This window comes from Pseudorasbora parva, chromosome 21 (genome assembly GCF_024679245.1).
Source record: "Pseudorasbora parva isolate DD20220531a chromosome 21, ASM2467924v1, whole genome shotgun sequence".
NCBI lineage: Eukaryota > Metazoa > Chordata > Actinopteri > Cypriniformes > Gobionidae > Pseudorasbora > Pseudorasbora parva.
In genome coordinates this window covers 14,243,706-14,258,882 of record NC_090192.1, presented here as the reverse complement: position 1 = coordinate 14,258,882, position 15,177 = coordinate 14,243,706, and the positions used below count along the sequence as shown (strand labels likewise).

Here is a 15,177-nt window from a genome sequence, read left to right as displayed (position 1 = left end):
TTCTCAACAGCAAACACGCAAGCTAAAGCCTCTTTTTCGACTGTGGAGTATTTTCTCTCAGCCGCGCTAAGCGTACGTGAAGCGAAAGCAACCGTGCGTTCTACTCCATCTGCATGGAGTTGTGTCAGTACTCCCCCAAGGCCATAGTCCGACACGTCAGTAGACACTATCGTAGGAAGTAAAGGATCAAAGAGTGCAAGCACTGGGCTCTCCACTAGCACAGCTTTCAATTTGTTAAAACAACGGTCCGCTTCTGTAGTCCATTTAAACACAGCTTCAGGAGCATTTCTCAGAAGAGCACGTAACGGTTCCACCTCCGTGGCAAAGTTTGGGAAGAATTTACTGTACCACGAGATCAATCCAAGGAATGAACGAAGAGAAGAGATGTTGTGTGGGGTAGGGGCATCGACAATAGCTTCGATGTGTGCAGTGTCTGGTAAAATTCCTTCCTTTGAGATCACATGACCCAGGAATTTGAGGGAAGTTTGGTTGAATGTGCATTTCTGCATGTTCAGTGTCAGACCAGCCTCTGTCAGTTTCTGCATTACAGTGTGAAGAGTTTTGTCATGTTCAATCTGTGAAGCAGCGTACACTATTATATCGTCCAGATAGTTTCTCACGCCCGGAACGCCTTTTAGCACCGTCTCCATCATTTTTTGGAATGCTGAAGGAGCCGAAGCTAATCCGTAAGGAACACGACAGAATCTGAAAAGACCCTCATGCGTGATGAAGGCAGTGAGGTCACGGCTGTCGGCATGTAAAGGTAGTTGATGGTACGCGCATGCTAGATCAATAGTCGAAAATACAGCTGCACCCCTTAACTCACTCAACAGCTCATCCATGTGGGGTAATGGATGTGTATCAACTATTAGTGCTTTATTCGGTTCACGAAGATCAACACAAAGTCTAATTTTTCCTCCTTTCTTTGCAGTGACTACTATTGGCGAAACCCAGGGGGAAGCATCGATTCGCTCAATAATACCTTGATTCAACAGGGATTGTAGTTCTTCTGAAACTGTATTACGCACAGAAAAGGGAAGTCGCCGGAGTTTTTGTTGAACTGGCACTGCATCCTCACGGGTTTTGACCTTGTGCATAAAGCCTTTCACACACCCCACAGGCTCAGCATTTGCAACACTGTGAACTGAAGCAGAGGTAGTAGAAACAGTAACAGTACAGTCATGGTTAATTGTACATTTCAGTGCTTTAAGGACGTCCATGCCTAATAAGGCAGTTCCGTTTTTCACAACGTATAGTGGAACGGTAGCAGATGCTCCATGTAATGACACATTAGCTGTGAGACATCCTAGGACTGGAATGTGTCCTCTCATGTATGTGACCAATTGAACACTTGGCGCAGACAGTGAAGATGTACTGAAATAATGCCTGTACAAGGTCTCAGGCAGAATCGAAACTGCAGAGCCTGTATCCACGACAAACTCGGTCTCCATAGACTGGCCTGTGTCAGTAGAAATGTGCACACAACACTTAATTCTATCAACAGAGTTTACACAGTTCATATTGCATATTTGTACTTCTGGCAGAACTGCACGAATGGATGTTGTCGAATGGCATACTTTCGCAAAATGTCCTGTTTTGGCACATGAATTGCATTTAGCTTTAGATGCTGGACAATCCGATGCATTTGCCAAGTGCTTATTAGAGCCACATCTATAGCACGTACGCTGTGACGCAGTAGGCTTACTCGGTTTATTTTTAGATTTGTCTTTTGTAGTAGATCGGTAATGAGAAGTCTTTGAACTCACCGCCTGTACCGGAGCAATATCTCGAAGTAAATTCGCGTTGTGTAAGGCTTGCTCGATCTGGCATGCAACAGTTACAGCAGCCTCCAACGAAGCGGGCTGATCCAGTAGAAGTTTCTCGCGCACTGTTGTAGCGTGCGCTTTTTCAATGAGCTGATCCCGGATCATTTCTTCCTCTACTGTACCATAAGCACAATCGACTGCCAATTCTCGTAACGCCGAAGTGTACTGTGCAATCGTTTCATCCACGCGTTGAGCTCTCTGTCTGAACTGGTGACGTGCAACAACTACGTTGACTTTCGGGATGAAATGTGCTTCCAAAGTGGACATTGCGTCGTCATAAGTTGTACCCGTATTTTGTAAGGTGTAGAAAATACGTTGTCCTTCTGTCCCCAAGCAATGTAAAAGAACTGCGCGTCTTCGGGCGGTTGTCCAGGATTCTCCTGACGCGTTAATAGCCAGCATGTAGTTCTCGAAGATTCGTTTCCACGTGCAGAAGGGTATCGGTGGATCGGAAGCACACGGCAGGAACGGAGCAGGTGTGGGAAGACTCGCCATCGTCGCCAATTGTTGTATTTAGTAACAGTTGGTAAGGCATCAGTAGAAAGACGAGGTAAGTAGAATGATTTAACTTCTTTATTACACATTCCTCCACGAACTCATGTGAACCATGAGCATCTCGCACTTCTTCCCTTCTTCTTCTCCCAGCTCAATCTCTTTCCTCACTAGTGCCCTCTAGTGCAATTCCACAGAACACAACAGTGATGATGCATGGGATTGGTTTGTGCATTAAAGTTTGAGCACAAGCTCAGTGAATTAACCTCAATCTTTAAACTTTCATTTTTAAGACACAAATAACATTCCCTACTTTTGTTCACTAATACAACTTGAAGGAGTGAATGAAGACAAGTGCGTGAAGTCGGACAGCTGTTTTGTAAATCGGCTCAACGTTATTGCGGTGCAACTTGAGACTGAATGACTGCACTCGAAAATGTCCACTATGGTGTCGGACAACACTACAAATGGCCGTCCCTTCAAATAATGCCCTATTTCAGGGTATAGGAGGTCGATTTCAGATTCAGCCCCTGTCGTGGAGACTGAGCAGCCCAACATCTCAATTGAGACAGAGCAGTCTGTCAGGTGTGTGTACGCGCCCGCCGATCTGTTTGTGACTTGTGTAGGTGAGTTTGTGTGCACATGTATGTTTGAGTGTGTTTTAAGTACAATTACAAAGCAATTCACTGGTTTTTGTTTAACTCTGAAACAATTTTCGAGTTGCGTTGTGGTAAAAATAGCTACGGGTAGCGCCAGCTGATTGAGTAGTGCAACCACTCTACGTCATCAACCTAGAACGCAAATAAAATGGCGCCGCCCATGGTCCAAATATAAAATCGATTTTTTTAAATAACGTAGATCTTTCATGGGTTTTCTAGTACATATTTCAGTAAGAGACCAAGAGTAACACTTTAGTTTGTATTCTGCTGTAACAATATGAAAAAGAAAAAAAAAATACTGTGCAGGCTGCTCCCCATTTTCTCCCCAGACCTTTACTAATGTCTCTTTCCTGGTTTGTTTTCATAAAGGTGCTTTAAAAGGTAATTTTCTCCCATTTTTACTTCAAAAACCGATTAGCAGTATGTACTGAAATTTACATTTATATTTATGCATTTGGCAGATGCTATTATCCAAAGCGACTTCCATTGCATTTTAAGGTACACATTTGTCAATTCTTGCTTTCCCTGGAAATCGAACCCATGACTTTGGCTTTGCTAGCGCCATGCTCTACTGGTTGAGCTATAGGAAAGTATATTGTACTTAAACAACATATTGTAAGTATAAGTTTATATTATATAAATACTTATATTGTAAGTAAAAGAAATGTTTCTAAAGTAGGGAAATACAGGTCCTTCTCAAAAAATGTGCATATGTGATAAAAGTTCATTATTTCCTGAAGTTCATTATTTTCCATAATGCAATGATAAACATTAAACTTTCATATATTTTAGATTCATTGCACACCAACTGAAATATTTCAGGTTTTTTATTGTTTTAATACTGATGATTTTGGCATACAGCTCATGAAAACCCCAATGAAAATCTCAAAAAATTAGCATATCATGAAAAGGTTCTCTAAACAAGATATTAACCTAATCATCTGAATCAACTAATTAACTCTAGGCTTTTAAAAACTCCCAGCCCGGTTCATTATTCAAAGCCATCAAGGGTAAGACTGCCGACCTGACTGCTGTCCAGAAGGCCATCATTGACACCCTCAAGCGAGAGGATAAGACACAGAAAGAAATTTCTGAACGAATAGGCTGTTTCCAGAGTGCTGTATCAAGGCACCTCAGTGGGAAGGAAAAAGTGTGGCAAAAAACGCTGCACAACAAGAAGAGGTGACCGGACCCTGAGGAAGATTGTGGAGAAGGACCGATTCCAGACCTTGGGGGACCTGCGGAAGCAGTGGACTGAGTCTGGAGTAGAAACATCCAGAGCCACCGTGCACAGGTGTGTACAGGAAATGGGCTACAGGTGCCGCATCCCCCAGGTCAAGCCACTTTGGGCTACAGAGAAGCAGCACTGGACTGTTGCTCAGTGGTCCAAAGTACTTTTTTCGGATGAAAGCAAATTTTGCATGTCATTCGGAAATCAAGGGGCCAGAGTCTGGAGGAAGACTGGGGAGAAGGAAATGCCAAAATGCCTGAAGTCCAGTGTCAAGTACCCACAGTCAGTGATGGTCTGGGCTGCCATGTCAGCTGCTGGTGTTGGTCCACTGTGTTTTATCAAGGGCAGGGTCAATGCAGCTAGCTATCAGGAGATTTTGGAGTACTTCATGCTTCCATCTGCTGAAAAGCTTTATGGAGATTTGGTTTTTCAGCACGACCTGGCACCTGCTCACAGTGCCAAAACCACTGGTAAATGGTTTACTGACCATGGTATTACTGTGCTCAATTGGCCTGCCAACTCTCCTGACCTGAACCCCATAGAGAATCTGTGGGATATTGTGAAGAGAAAGTTGAAAGACGTAAGACCCAACACTCTGGATGAGCTTAAGGCTGCTATCGAAGCATCCTGGGCCTCCATAACACCTCAGCAGTGCCACAGGCTGATTACCTCCATGCCACGCCGCATTGAAGCAGTCATTTCTGCAAAAGGATTCCAGACCAAGTATTGTGTGCATAACTGAACATAATTATTTGAAGGTTGACTTTTTTGTATTAAAAACACTTTTCTTTTATTGGTCGGATGAAATATGCTAATTTTTTTAGATGAGTTTTCATGCTGTATGGCAAAATCATCGGTATTAAAAACTCCATCTCGCCGGCCCTGAATATAAGCATTTGAAATTAACATGATTTCTTATCTGAGGCTTACTTTTTGTGCCCTACAATAATTATTATATTGATTAATAATACATGGTTAGCTAATATGTGTGCTTTATGTACATTTCTGATATACATATTGTGGACAAATCACTTTTTAAATTGTAATGTAGACGCATGCATTTTCTGTGAAGCTGCTTTGAAATTATATGCATTGTGAAAAGCCCTATACAAATAAATGTGAATTGAATTGAATGACTTTCTTTTTTTTATAAAAAAAAGAAGAAATTAATTCAAGCACTGCTTGAAAGTCAATCTATTTACTATTATTACTACAAAGGAGTGAATAGGCAAGTAAACTAACCAATTTTGATATGGCAAATTTGATGGTGATAATGACTTGTTTAATGGACTATGCATGTGAGTATGTGTGTTCGAGATTGTAGCCATACCTCAGTCTCACTGCCCTCTCTCAGATTATACGTGAGGTTATGGTGGATGTCGGTAGTGAAGAAGCTGGCATACTCAGGATATAGTTCAAGCACATCACTTAAACCTTTCACACTGATGTACTGCAGGTCACAATATGTCAGTGCCTTCACATCTGCATTCGTCTTGATCACATGATTCTGGCTCGGAAGGTCTGAGCCAATCAAATCTCCTTTTCCTGTAATGACATCAAAGCTGTATTAAAGCTGTTACTCTTTTACAATTCAATTCCATATCAATCTAATATTTAATTCTGTTTAATACTGTATTTGTTAAAATAATGTTTTGGGTTCAAAATACTTTTTACAGTAATGCACTTACAATGGAACTCTACAGGGCAAGGTATTGCACTAAAGACTTAAAGTATAAGTTCTAGGGCTGTGTATCTTTGGGTAGGCAGCGAATCGATTCACGATTCATAGGTTTTCGATTCGATTCAAGAACTATTTTTGCCAATTCCGAACGATTCGATTCGAGATGATTCACATTAAAATTTAATTTGATTCGAGTAATTTTAAAGTGAACTAATTCTTTTTGATTTAACATGAGACCACCCACAGGAATTACATTTGTAACACTAAATTATATAGACCAGTAATCCCACTACTAGAAGTATTTATGACAAATTTAGCTCAAACAACACACATTTTTATGCAAAATAATTAATGTAAGTAGTAGCTTCACATTTGTGACCCTGGACCACAAAGAGTCAATTTTTTAAAATTGAGATTCATATATCATCTGAAATCTAAATAAATAAGCTTTCCACTGATGTAGGGTTAGGATAGGACAATATTTTGCAGAGATTTGCTTTTTGTTGCAGAGAACTATTTGAAAATCTAGAATCTAGAATGAGGGTGCAAAAAAATCTAAGTACTGAAAAAAATTATCTTTAAAGTTGTCCAAATTAAGTCCTTAGCGATGCATATTACTACTAATAATACATTTTTTATATTTACGGTAGGAAATTTACAAAATATCTTATTTTTGACAAAAATATTATTTTGACCCATACAATGTACTATTGCCAATGTACAATGTACAATACTATTGCCACAAATAAACCCATGCGACTTATAACTGGTTGTGAGGTCCAGGCTCACATTTGTGCTTTCTGGCACAATTGGCCCTAATGTCCTACTCTCACCAATGGGATTCGAAACCAGGCACAGGCATGGGAGGTGGCCGTGATAACAGGGTGGGTGACCACAGCCATTAGCATCAATTGGTAGTGTGCCTCTTGAGGCCAGGAGACTGAGGTTAACATGCACAGCACTTCACTAGTTGGAGTCTGGTGCATTCAATCCCCTAAACCTCCATCCAGTTCAGAGCACAATTGTAACTGGTCCTACTCACACCACTCTGAGTGAGATTTGAACCAGCTTCACCTGCATGGGAGATGACGATAAAGGCCACAGCCTCTAGCATAGTTGTGAGCTCGTGACTTGATAGTGCACATCTTGAGACTAGGGGAGTGAGGTTTACTTGCACAGTTCTTTACTTGCTGACCTCCATTACACAAAGGGCCAGACTTAGGGGAGACCGGGTATGGCTGTAACACTTTTTTCTTCAGCACCTAAAACTACCCTTATTTTTAGCTACATGTCTGAAACTTTTATGCAAAGTAGGCTAAAATCATTAAAATTCCTTTACCTCTGGGCATTAGAGCAAACTCTACTATGGGTGTGGCCTCTTCTCAGGCACTCTCCAAGGGGGCTCTCTTGGAGGACATTTGTGTCGCGGCAGGATGGTCCTCACCGCACACTTTTGTCAAGTTTTATATTTAACATGGCTCCGGGTTTCGCATGTTCTGTCAGCTTAATTCAGCCTCTCAGGTCTAGCTGACGTTAGTGCCAGATGCGGCAGTGCTTTAGCTTGGCGTGTGTGGTATGCCGTTCCCCATATGCGTCATTACGCAGCGTCGAAGTGAACCTATGAAAGAGAATGTCTCAGGTTACTCACGTAACCTATGTTCTCTGAATAGGGAACGAGACGCTGCGCACGCTGCCAAGCTCCCCGCACTGCTGACAAGCTGTTTGCTCAGCAGAGAAATCTGGGGAGAAGATGGCGCGCACGGCAGTATAGCTGAAAGGTGATGAGCTAGAGGGGTGGCAATGAATTGGCGTGATTCTATAAGGGCTTCAGACAATCGGCATGTCCAGGGGCGTACCCCATATGCGTCATTACGCAGCATCTCGTTCCCTATTCAGAGAACATAGGTTATGTGAGTAACCTGAGACGTTTTCTGTTCACCATCAGCTCGGTTTCCTGTTCACCATCAGCTCTGTTTCTGACTGTTCATCATCAGCTCTGTTTTCTGTTCACCATCAGCTCAGTTTCTGTTCACCATCAGCTCTGTTTCTGTTCATCATCAGCTCTGTTTTCTGTTCATCATCAGCTCTGTTTCCTGTTCACCATCAGCTCTGTTTCTGTTCACCATCAGCTCTGTTTCTGTTCACCATCAGCTCTGTTTCTGTTCACCATCAGCTCTGTATTCTGTTCATCATCAGCTGTTTCCTGTTCACCATCTGCTGTTTCTGTTCACCATCAGCTCTGTTTCTGTTCACCATCAGCTCTGTTTCTGACTGTTCACCATCAACTCTGTTTCTGACTGTTCACCATCAGCTCTGTTTCTGTTCATCATCAGCTCTGTTTCTGTTCACCATCAGCTCTGTTTCTGTTCACCATCAGCACTGTTTCTGTTCACCATCAACTCTGTTTCTGACTGTTTACCATCAGCTCGGTTTCCTGTTCACCATCAGCTCTGTTTCTGTTCACCATCAGCTCTGTTTCTGACTATTCACCATCAGCTCTGTTTCTGACTATTCACCATCAGCTCTGTTTTCTGTTCACCATCAGCTCTGTTTCTGTTCACCATCAGCTCTGTTTCTGACTGTTCATCATCAGCTCTGTTTCTGTTCACCATCAGCTCTGTTTCTGTTCACCATCAGCTCTGTTTCTGACTGTTCATCATCAGCTCTATTTTCTGTTCACCATCAGCTCTGTTTCTGTTCACCATCAGCTATGTTTCTGTTCACCATCAGCTGTTTCTGTTCATCATCAGCTCTGTTTTCTGTTCACCATCAGCTCTGTTTCCTGTTCACCATCAGCTGTTTCTGTTCACCATCAACTCTGTTTCTGACTGTTTACCATCAGCTCGGTTTCCTGTTCACCATCAGCTCTGTTTCTGACTATTCACCATCAGCTCTGTTTCTGACTATTCACCATCAGCTCTGTTTCTGACTGTTCACCATCAGCTCTGTTTCCTGTTCACCATCAGCTCTGTTTCTGTTCACCATCAGCTCTGTTTCTGTTCACCATCAGCTCTGTTTCTGTTCACCATCAGCTCTGTTTCTGTTCACCATCAGCTCTCTTTCTGTTTACCATCAGCTCTGTTTCTGTTCACCATCAGCTCTGTTTCTGTTCACCATCAGCTCTGTTTCTGTTCACCATCAGCTCTGTTTCCTGTTCACCATCAGCTCTGTTTCTGTTCACCATCAGCTCTGTTTCCTGTTCACCATCAGCTCTGTTTCTGACTGTTCACCATCAGCTCTGTTTCTGACTGTTCACCATCAGCTCTGTTTCTGACTGTTCACCATCAGCTCTGTTTCTGTTCACCATCAGCTCTGTTTCTGTTCACCATCAGCTCTGTTTCTGACTGTTCACCATCAACTCTGTTTCTGCCTGTTTACCATCAGCTCGGTTTCCTGTTCACCATCAGCTCTGTTTCTGTTCACCATCAGCTCTGTTTCTGACTGTTCACCATCAGCTCTGTTTCTGACTGTTCACCATCAGCTCTGTTTCTGTTCATCATCAGCTCTGTTTCTGACTATTCACCATCAGCTCTGTTTCTGACTGTTCATCATCAGCTCTGTTTTATGTTCACCATCAGCTCTGTTTCTGTTCACCATCAGCTCTGTTTCTGACTGTTCATCATCAGCTCTGTTTTCTGTTCACCATCAGCTCTGTTTCTGTTCACCATCAGCTCTGTTTCTGTTCATCATCAGCTCTGTTTTCTGTTCATCATCAGCTCTGTTTTCTGTTCACCATCAGCTCTGTTTCCTGTTCACCATAAGCTGTTTCTGTTCACCATCAGCTCTGTTTCTGTTCACCATCAACTCTGTTTCTGACTGTTTACCATCAGCTCGGTTTCCTTTTCACCATCAGCTCTGTTTCTGTTCACCATCAGCTCTGTTTCTGACTATTCACCATCAGCTCTGTTTCTGACTGTTCATCATCAGCTCTGTTTCTGTTCACCATCAGCTCTGTTTCTGTTCACCATCAGCTCTGTTTCCTGTTCACCATCAGCTCTGTTTCTGTTCACCATCAGCTCTGTTTCTGACTGTTCACCATCAGCTCTGTTTCTGTTCACCATCAGCTCTGTTTCTGACTGTTCACCATCAGCTCTGTTTCTGACTGTTCATCATCAGCTCTGTTTCTGTTCACTATCAGCTCTGTTTCTGTTCAGTTTTCTATGTTGGTTGATTGTTTGTATTATTCTATATTTTTACTTTTTTTGTTTGTTTTTTACCTTTGTTGCACACTGAGATTCTTTGGAATGAAAAGTGCATTATAAATAAAATCAATTATTATTATTATCATCTCATCTCCCGGTGGCGCGCACAGTGACGTGGCTTATGAGCGCTCAATACTTCTAGCGCTGTGTCAATACATTTGAATGGCTTAAGCGGATACACAACAGTTTTACTATACAGATGTTTGCAGCAAGTTTTGGTAAACAGTACAGCTTGTGAAATATGGTCAGCCATATTTACAGGATCGTTTTATTATGGAGAGTGATAGAGATGCAACATTGTTAATACTAATTTTATTCTTGTATTTAGCCCTCAGGTAGGCTATTTCTTACTAATTTGTCAAACTAATAGGCTACTCATTGATGGTCAAATGTGACCATACACCGTTACTATTTTTCAATGAAATAAGTGTTCTATATTTTAGTTCAATAATATTTATTGAATATTTTGAAGAGTTTTGGTACTAAATACTATTTGTGCAATAATTATTGTCAATTAATGACCACTTAAAATATATTTCTTCTAATATTTTTATAATTTATATTACATTTTTTGTAGTAATTTAGGTTAAAATAGAGAATTCCAATACAAAGAGGTTAATTAGAGTCATTTTGTGGCTAAAAAATAATAATGTTAATTTGTAATGCCATTACCCAGTAGATGCCTTGTTGGCTCTTTAATAAATATACATGTATCTAATCTAGTTGCTCAAAAACTTGCATTTTAATAAATATTTAGATATGATATGATAAATGTGAAATTTTAAAATGTTAATAACTTATGCATCACATTAGGACTTAGCATCCTAATATTTTGAATGAATAATGATACATATAAGCACACACAAGTGAATATTAATTCACATATAATTTGTGTATAATCAATGCACATTTAATTTGACCCAAGAAACATTTAAAATAGTGCTTAAAATAGTGCTAATATATTAAAATAGTGCTACAGTAAGCTATATACTACATATGAATTGATACTAAATTAAAATCAAAAAAGACCCCCCCCCCCAAAAAAAAAAAAAAAAAAATTCTCGCAGAGTATGCACAGAGTAACGTCATAACATCGTTTTCAACACAGAGCTGCATTACCTCATAATCATAACCGGAAGTGTGGAAATAGTGCAGGCGCCCGACGAATGTGTCCCGTCCCGTCCCGTCATTATAAAAGTCCCGGTGCTCGCGAGGCAGGTATTTGTGTAACAATCGCTCCAGTGGCTACGCTCAGCTCCTCAACACTCGGTCCTGCTTTGCTTCATACTACAGTAATGTTAATAACCACATGCATGAACGTGATTTCTGCCCGAGTCCTATTTTCCACCGGCTGTGAGGTGAAGACCACATCACAAGATGCTGCGCTCAATCTTTGCGTCATCAAACTACACATTTGTTTTGAATAGCGGAATATCCTCTAGTGGATGGAAAGTTGCATAGTGCACCTTTAAACCAGACACTAATATGTGCTGCTCTTGGTAGATTCTATTGGCTATTATGGAAAATATCTGGCTGCGTCTGTGTTCTTTTATTAATTTGCGAATCATCAGTAGATGACTTTCCACTCCCATTGTTTCTTTTTTGGAATTGTGCTCTTACACTGATTTGCCCTGTTTAGACTTCTATTGTAGGGGTGTTACTGTAAACATGGAGACCAATTGAAAGTGATGGTGTGGACAACATGTCAAAGATGCTGTACGTTGAACCTGAAACATTCCTTCAACATATAGTACTATAACATTGTGCCAGTTGTATTAGTAAATCCGGTGTAGTGTTCAGAAGGAAAGTCAATGTAGAATGTACAAAAAACAAGTCAAAAGGTAAAAAAACTACAAAGAAATGTTACAAACCCAAAGTGTGTTACAAACCCAGAATAGCCAAGACCATGTTGTCCTTTAGAACCTCCAGTGACCCAGAGCAGACAAAATAGTTGGCCTGCAATGCGTCCCCTTGTCTGATGAGATATTCTCCTGGTGTACAGAAAGAGGTTTTGATGTGGAGGGAGAGAGAGCGCAGACAACCCCTACTGGCACCCTCAAACACAGGCAGTTGTAGGATGTCTTTGTTTAAGTGCATGGCTATATCAGCACGTAACTCATCAGGAAAATCATGCAAGAGCTGCAGAAAAGACAGAAAACATAATTTACTATTTAACAAGAGTTATATAAAACAAGGCTTTTTAAACTTTTATTTTGGTTTTTAGAAGTTAAAAATGAGGAAGATTCAAACAAGTAGATGGAAATGCAGTTGCTAGGCTGTTCTGTGGGCTTTTAGGCAGCTATGGTGTTCGTTAGTCAAGAACATAAGGTTGTTGCTATGCTGTGTGGATGCTTCCTCATTTCCTCTGTCCTCTGCCCGACCAATGTTAGCCATCTTCAAGTACCTAGATTCCTAATTGGACTGCAAGGAAAGAGAAATGATGTAGCTTCCAAAGGAGCTATTAGCGAGGATGTGCATCCAATGTAAAGCCTGATGCAAATATAAATTCTTCTCCCCCTTTTCTTCTCCCCCTTCACATCTGCCACAATTACTTAAATTTTTGTTTTACCATTGCAGTTTATATAAACCGTACATCTAAAATATCTCATCTAGCTTATTATGACATTTTTAAATAACCAAACTTTAACAAAATAAGGGCAGATCCCTTGAGTGCAGCTGATGATGCTGTGAAGTGGGGCTTGAGGGATGATCCGATATACAAATAAGATTTCCTTTGATTCCTCCATTCTCATTTTCTTTCCTTGCTTCCTTTCCTCACATCCTTAGGGGGGTGGAGCTGAGACGCGAGAAAAGGAAGCGAGGAATGGAAATAAAGATGCATAAATAAGAAATTAGAAGCACCCCAGAACTGTAGGTCTCTCATACCCTTTTTCTACCAAGGCAGTGCACAGAGAGCCAGAGATTTTGAAATCGGTTCTTTGTCTTTCACACCCAAAGCACTAACTCAAACCAGGAAAAGTGGTTCTTAAGTAACACCAAATCATTGCTGGTCTAGAAGTAAGAACCGCTTGCGTCAGGGGCTGGGGGCGGGGTTACCATGACCAACAAGAGGAACAGAAACTTGTGATCCGCCAACCACCATTTTTTAATTAGCAGCTAATTGAGCCAACAGCTGCTTGATTGTAATCTCTGGATATACAAATTATGCTGAACTGCACAAATGCGTTGCATTCACTGCCTTTTGATGCCGATTTAGGATCGTAAAGTCATTTGCATAGTAACGTAACGTTGCTGATGAAGGCTTGTTCGAGATGCATACTGTGTTGCTGATCAATTTAAGTATCTTAGGACAAGCTCAATCTAATGGACGAGCAGAGGCAGGAGATATACAACGCAATGGAATTGAGCCCCGTTTCCACTACAGGAACTTTATCCAGGAACTAGGAACTTTGGGTGGTACTTTGTGTGTTTAGACCGCAGGAACCAGGGTCTAAATGAAGTTCCGGGTAAATATTTCCCCCTCCAAACGGCCCTGCTCGCGAGGTAGTACTTTTTCAAAGTTCAGGAACTTTCGAGGGCGGGACTTGGGCGCTGAACAAGCTGATTGGTTGAGCTCACGCAGCATTTTAGTTCAACGGGCATTTTTAAAAGTCTTTTGCGAGGTTCGTTCTGCGTTCATCAGTCTTGCTCTCTGCCTGATGGCGCGCTCCGCGTTCGTATCAGCCATCTCACGTGCAATGTCCATAATAGCTGATAATAATATACATTATCATTTTAAATCTAGCTTTACAAGCTTTTCTGAATATGCTGCTGAATCTGCATATTAATGCTCTTTTCTGTCGTTGTTAATTACCTCGTAAACCTATACATAACCAGCAAAAGCAGCACAGCTTGAATCTCTTCCATATTTGTTATACATTTGTTTTCACCATGTAAACGACCTGACCGATTACTTTTAAGTGTGTGTCCTTACATGACGTGACGGCACGCGCCGCGCTCATGTTGACAAGAGAGGAAAGTAAAAAGAAAAGTTCCTGTGAAAAAGTTCCTGGTACAAATTGTTCCGGGTATTTTTGGTGGAAACGGGGCTTTGGTTTGCACACCACACAAGCAGTTATTCACTTTAATGGCATCTTAGTGCTCATCCTGGCCTGAACTTCACAGATATGATGCTGTATAAATAGCGTAAGTGGGGTGCTCGGTGATGCCGTGGAAAACTTTTCAGTGTTTTGGTCATTCTACATGGATAATCATCATTTAACGTGATGAAGAACCAGAAAGCGCTCTAAATCACTGTGAGATGCAAAGTTCTTTGATTGTTGATGTGATTCTCGGGCCAAAAAACACAACAAAAAAACAAAACATACATACAGGAAAGCTTTTGAGGCTTGCAATGCCCCATTTGAGTGAGAGCCCATTCAAAAGATAAGGGAAACATCTGCCTGATAGTGGGGGTAAGCATAGTTACCCAACACCAATTTATTATTAGGAAATTGAAGAGAAATATGTAATTTAAATATGTAGATTTAGCTGTAAATGTGTTAATTTTTGGCTAAGTAGCATTTCCCAAAACACTTAGATGGTGTTTCATATGTGTAGTAAATGTAAAAAGAAAAAAAAAAAAGAAGAAAAAAAAGAGATTCTCTCTGCATAGATAAAACCAGGGACATTCTCACCTCATTGACATCAATGCCATTATTCACAGACCAGGTGGTCTGGAAATATTCCAGCATGCGTTGTTTCAGCTGGCGTGGCAGCCGGTGAACACGAATGAAGTCCTTCAGATCTTTCATGCGCGTGTGGTATTGTGAGCGACGTGAGTACATGCGCTGGATGATGGCTGTTACATTCCCAAACACCACAGCGTGCATGAGAGCTGTTAGAGAAAGAGCCAATAGGATTCATAATCTAGCAAACTAGCAGTAATGGTGTTAAACAGGCTAATGTTAAACATGCAAACAAACAAATGTACAATACTTTTATTAAAAGTTATTATGAAAAATTATTATGAGGTTGTTATGAGGTTCTGGCTCATATGCGAGTGATATGCGAGGATAACATTTTTATACAGTGTATGAACAGACATCAATTTTGCCTTATCAATTTGAGCCAGAGTCCAATGAAG

The 15,177-nt window shown here is 41.0% G+C and overlaps 1 protein-coding gene across 1 annotated transcript in view; it reads right to left on the bottom strand.

Moving 5' to 3' along the window:
• kcnh4b (potassium voltage-gated channel, subfamily H (eag-related), member 4b) overlaps nucleotides 1-15,177 on the bottom strand; it is a 71,787-nt gene that overhangs the window by 18,677 nt on the left and 37,933 nt on the right. The window contains exons 9-11 of the mRNA XM_067430196.1: nucleotides 14,729-14,928; nucleotides 11,981-12,230; nucleotides 5,539-5,753 (exon numbers count right to left, since the gene is read on the bottom strand). Coding sequence (XP_067286297.1) covers nucleotides 5,539-5,753; nucleotides 11,981-12,230; nucleotides 14,729-14,928 — 665 coding nt within the window. The remainder of the gene's footprint in view (nucleotides 1-5,538; nucleotides 5,754-11,980; nucleotides 12,231-14,728; nucleotides 14,929-15,177) is intronic.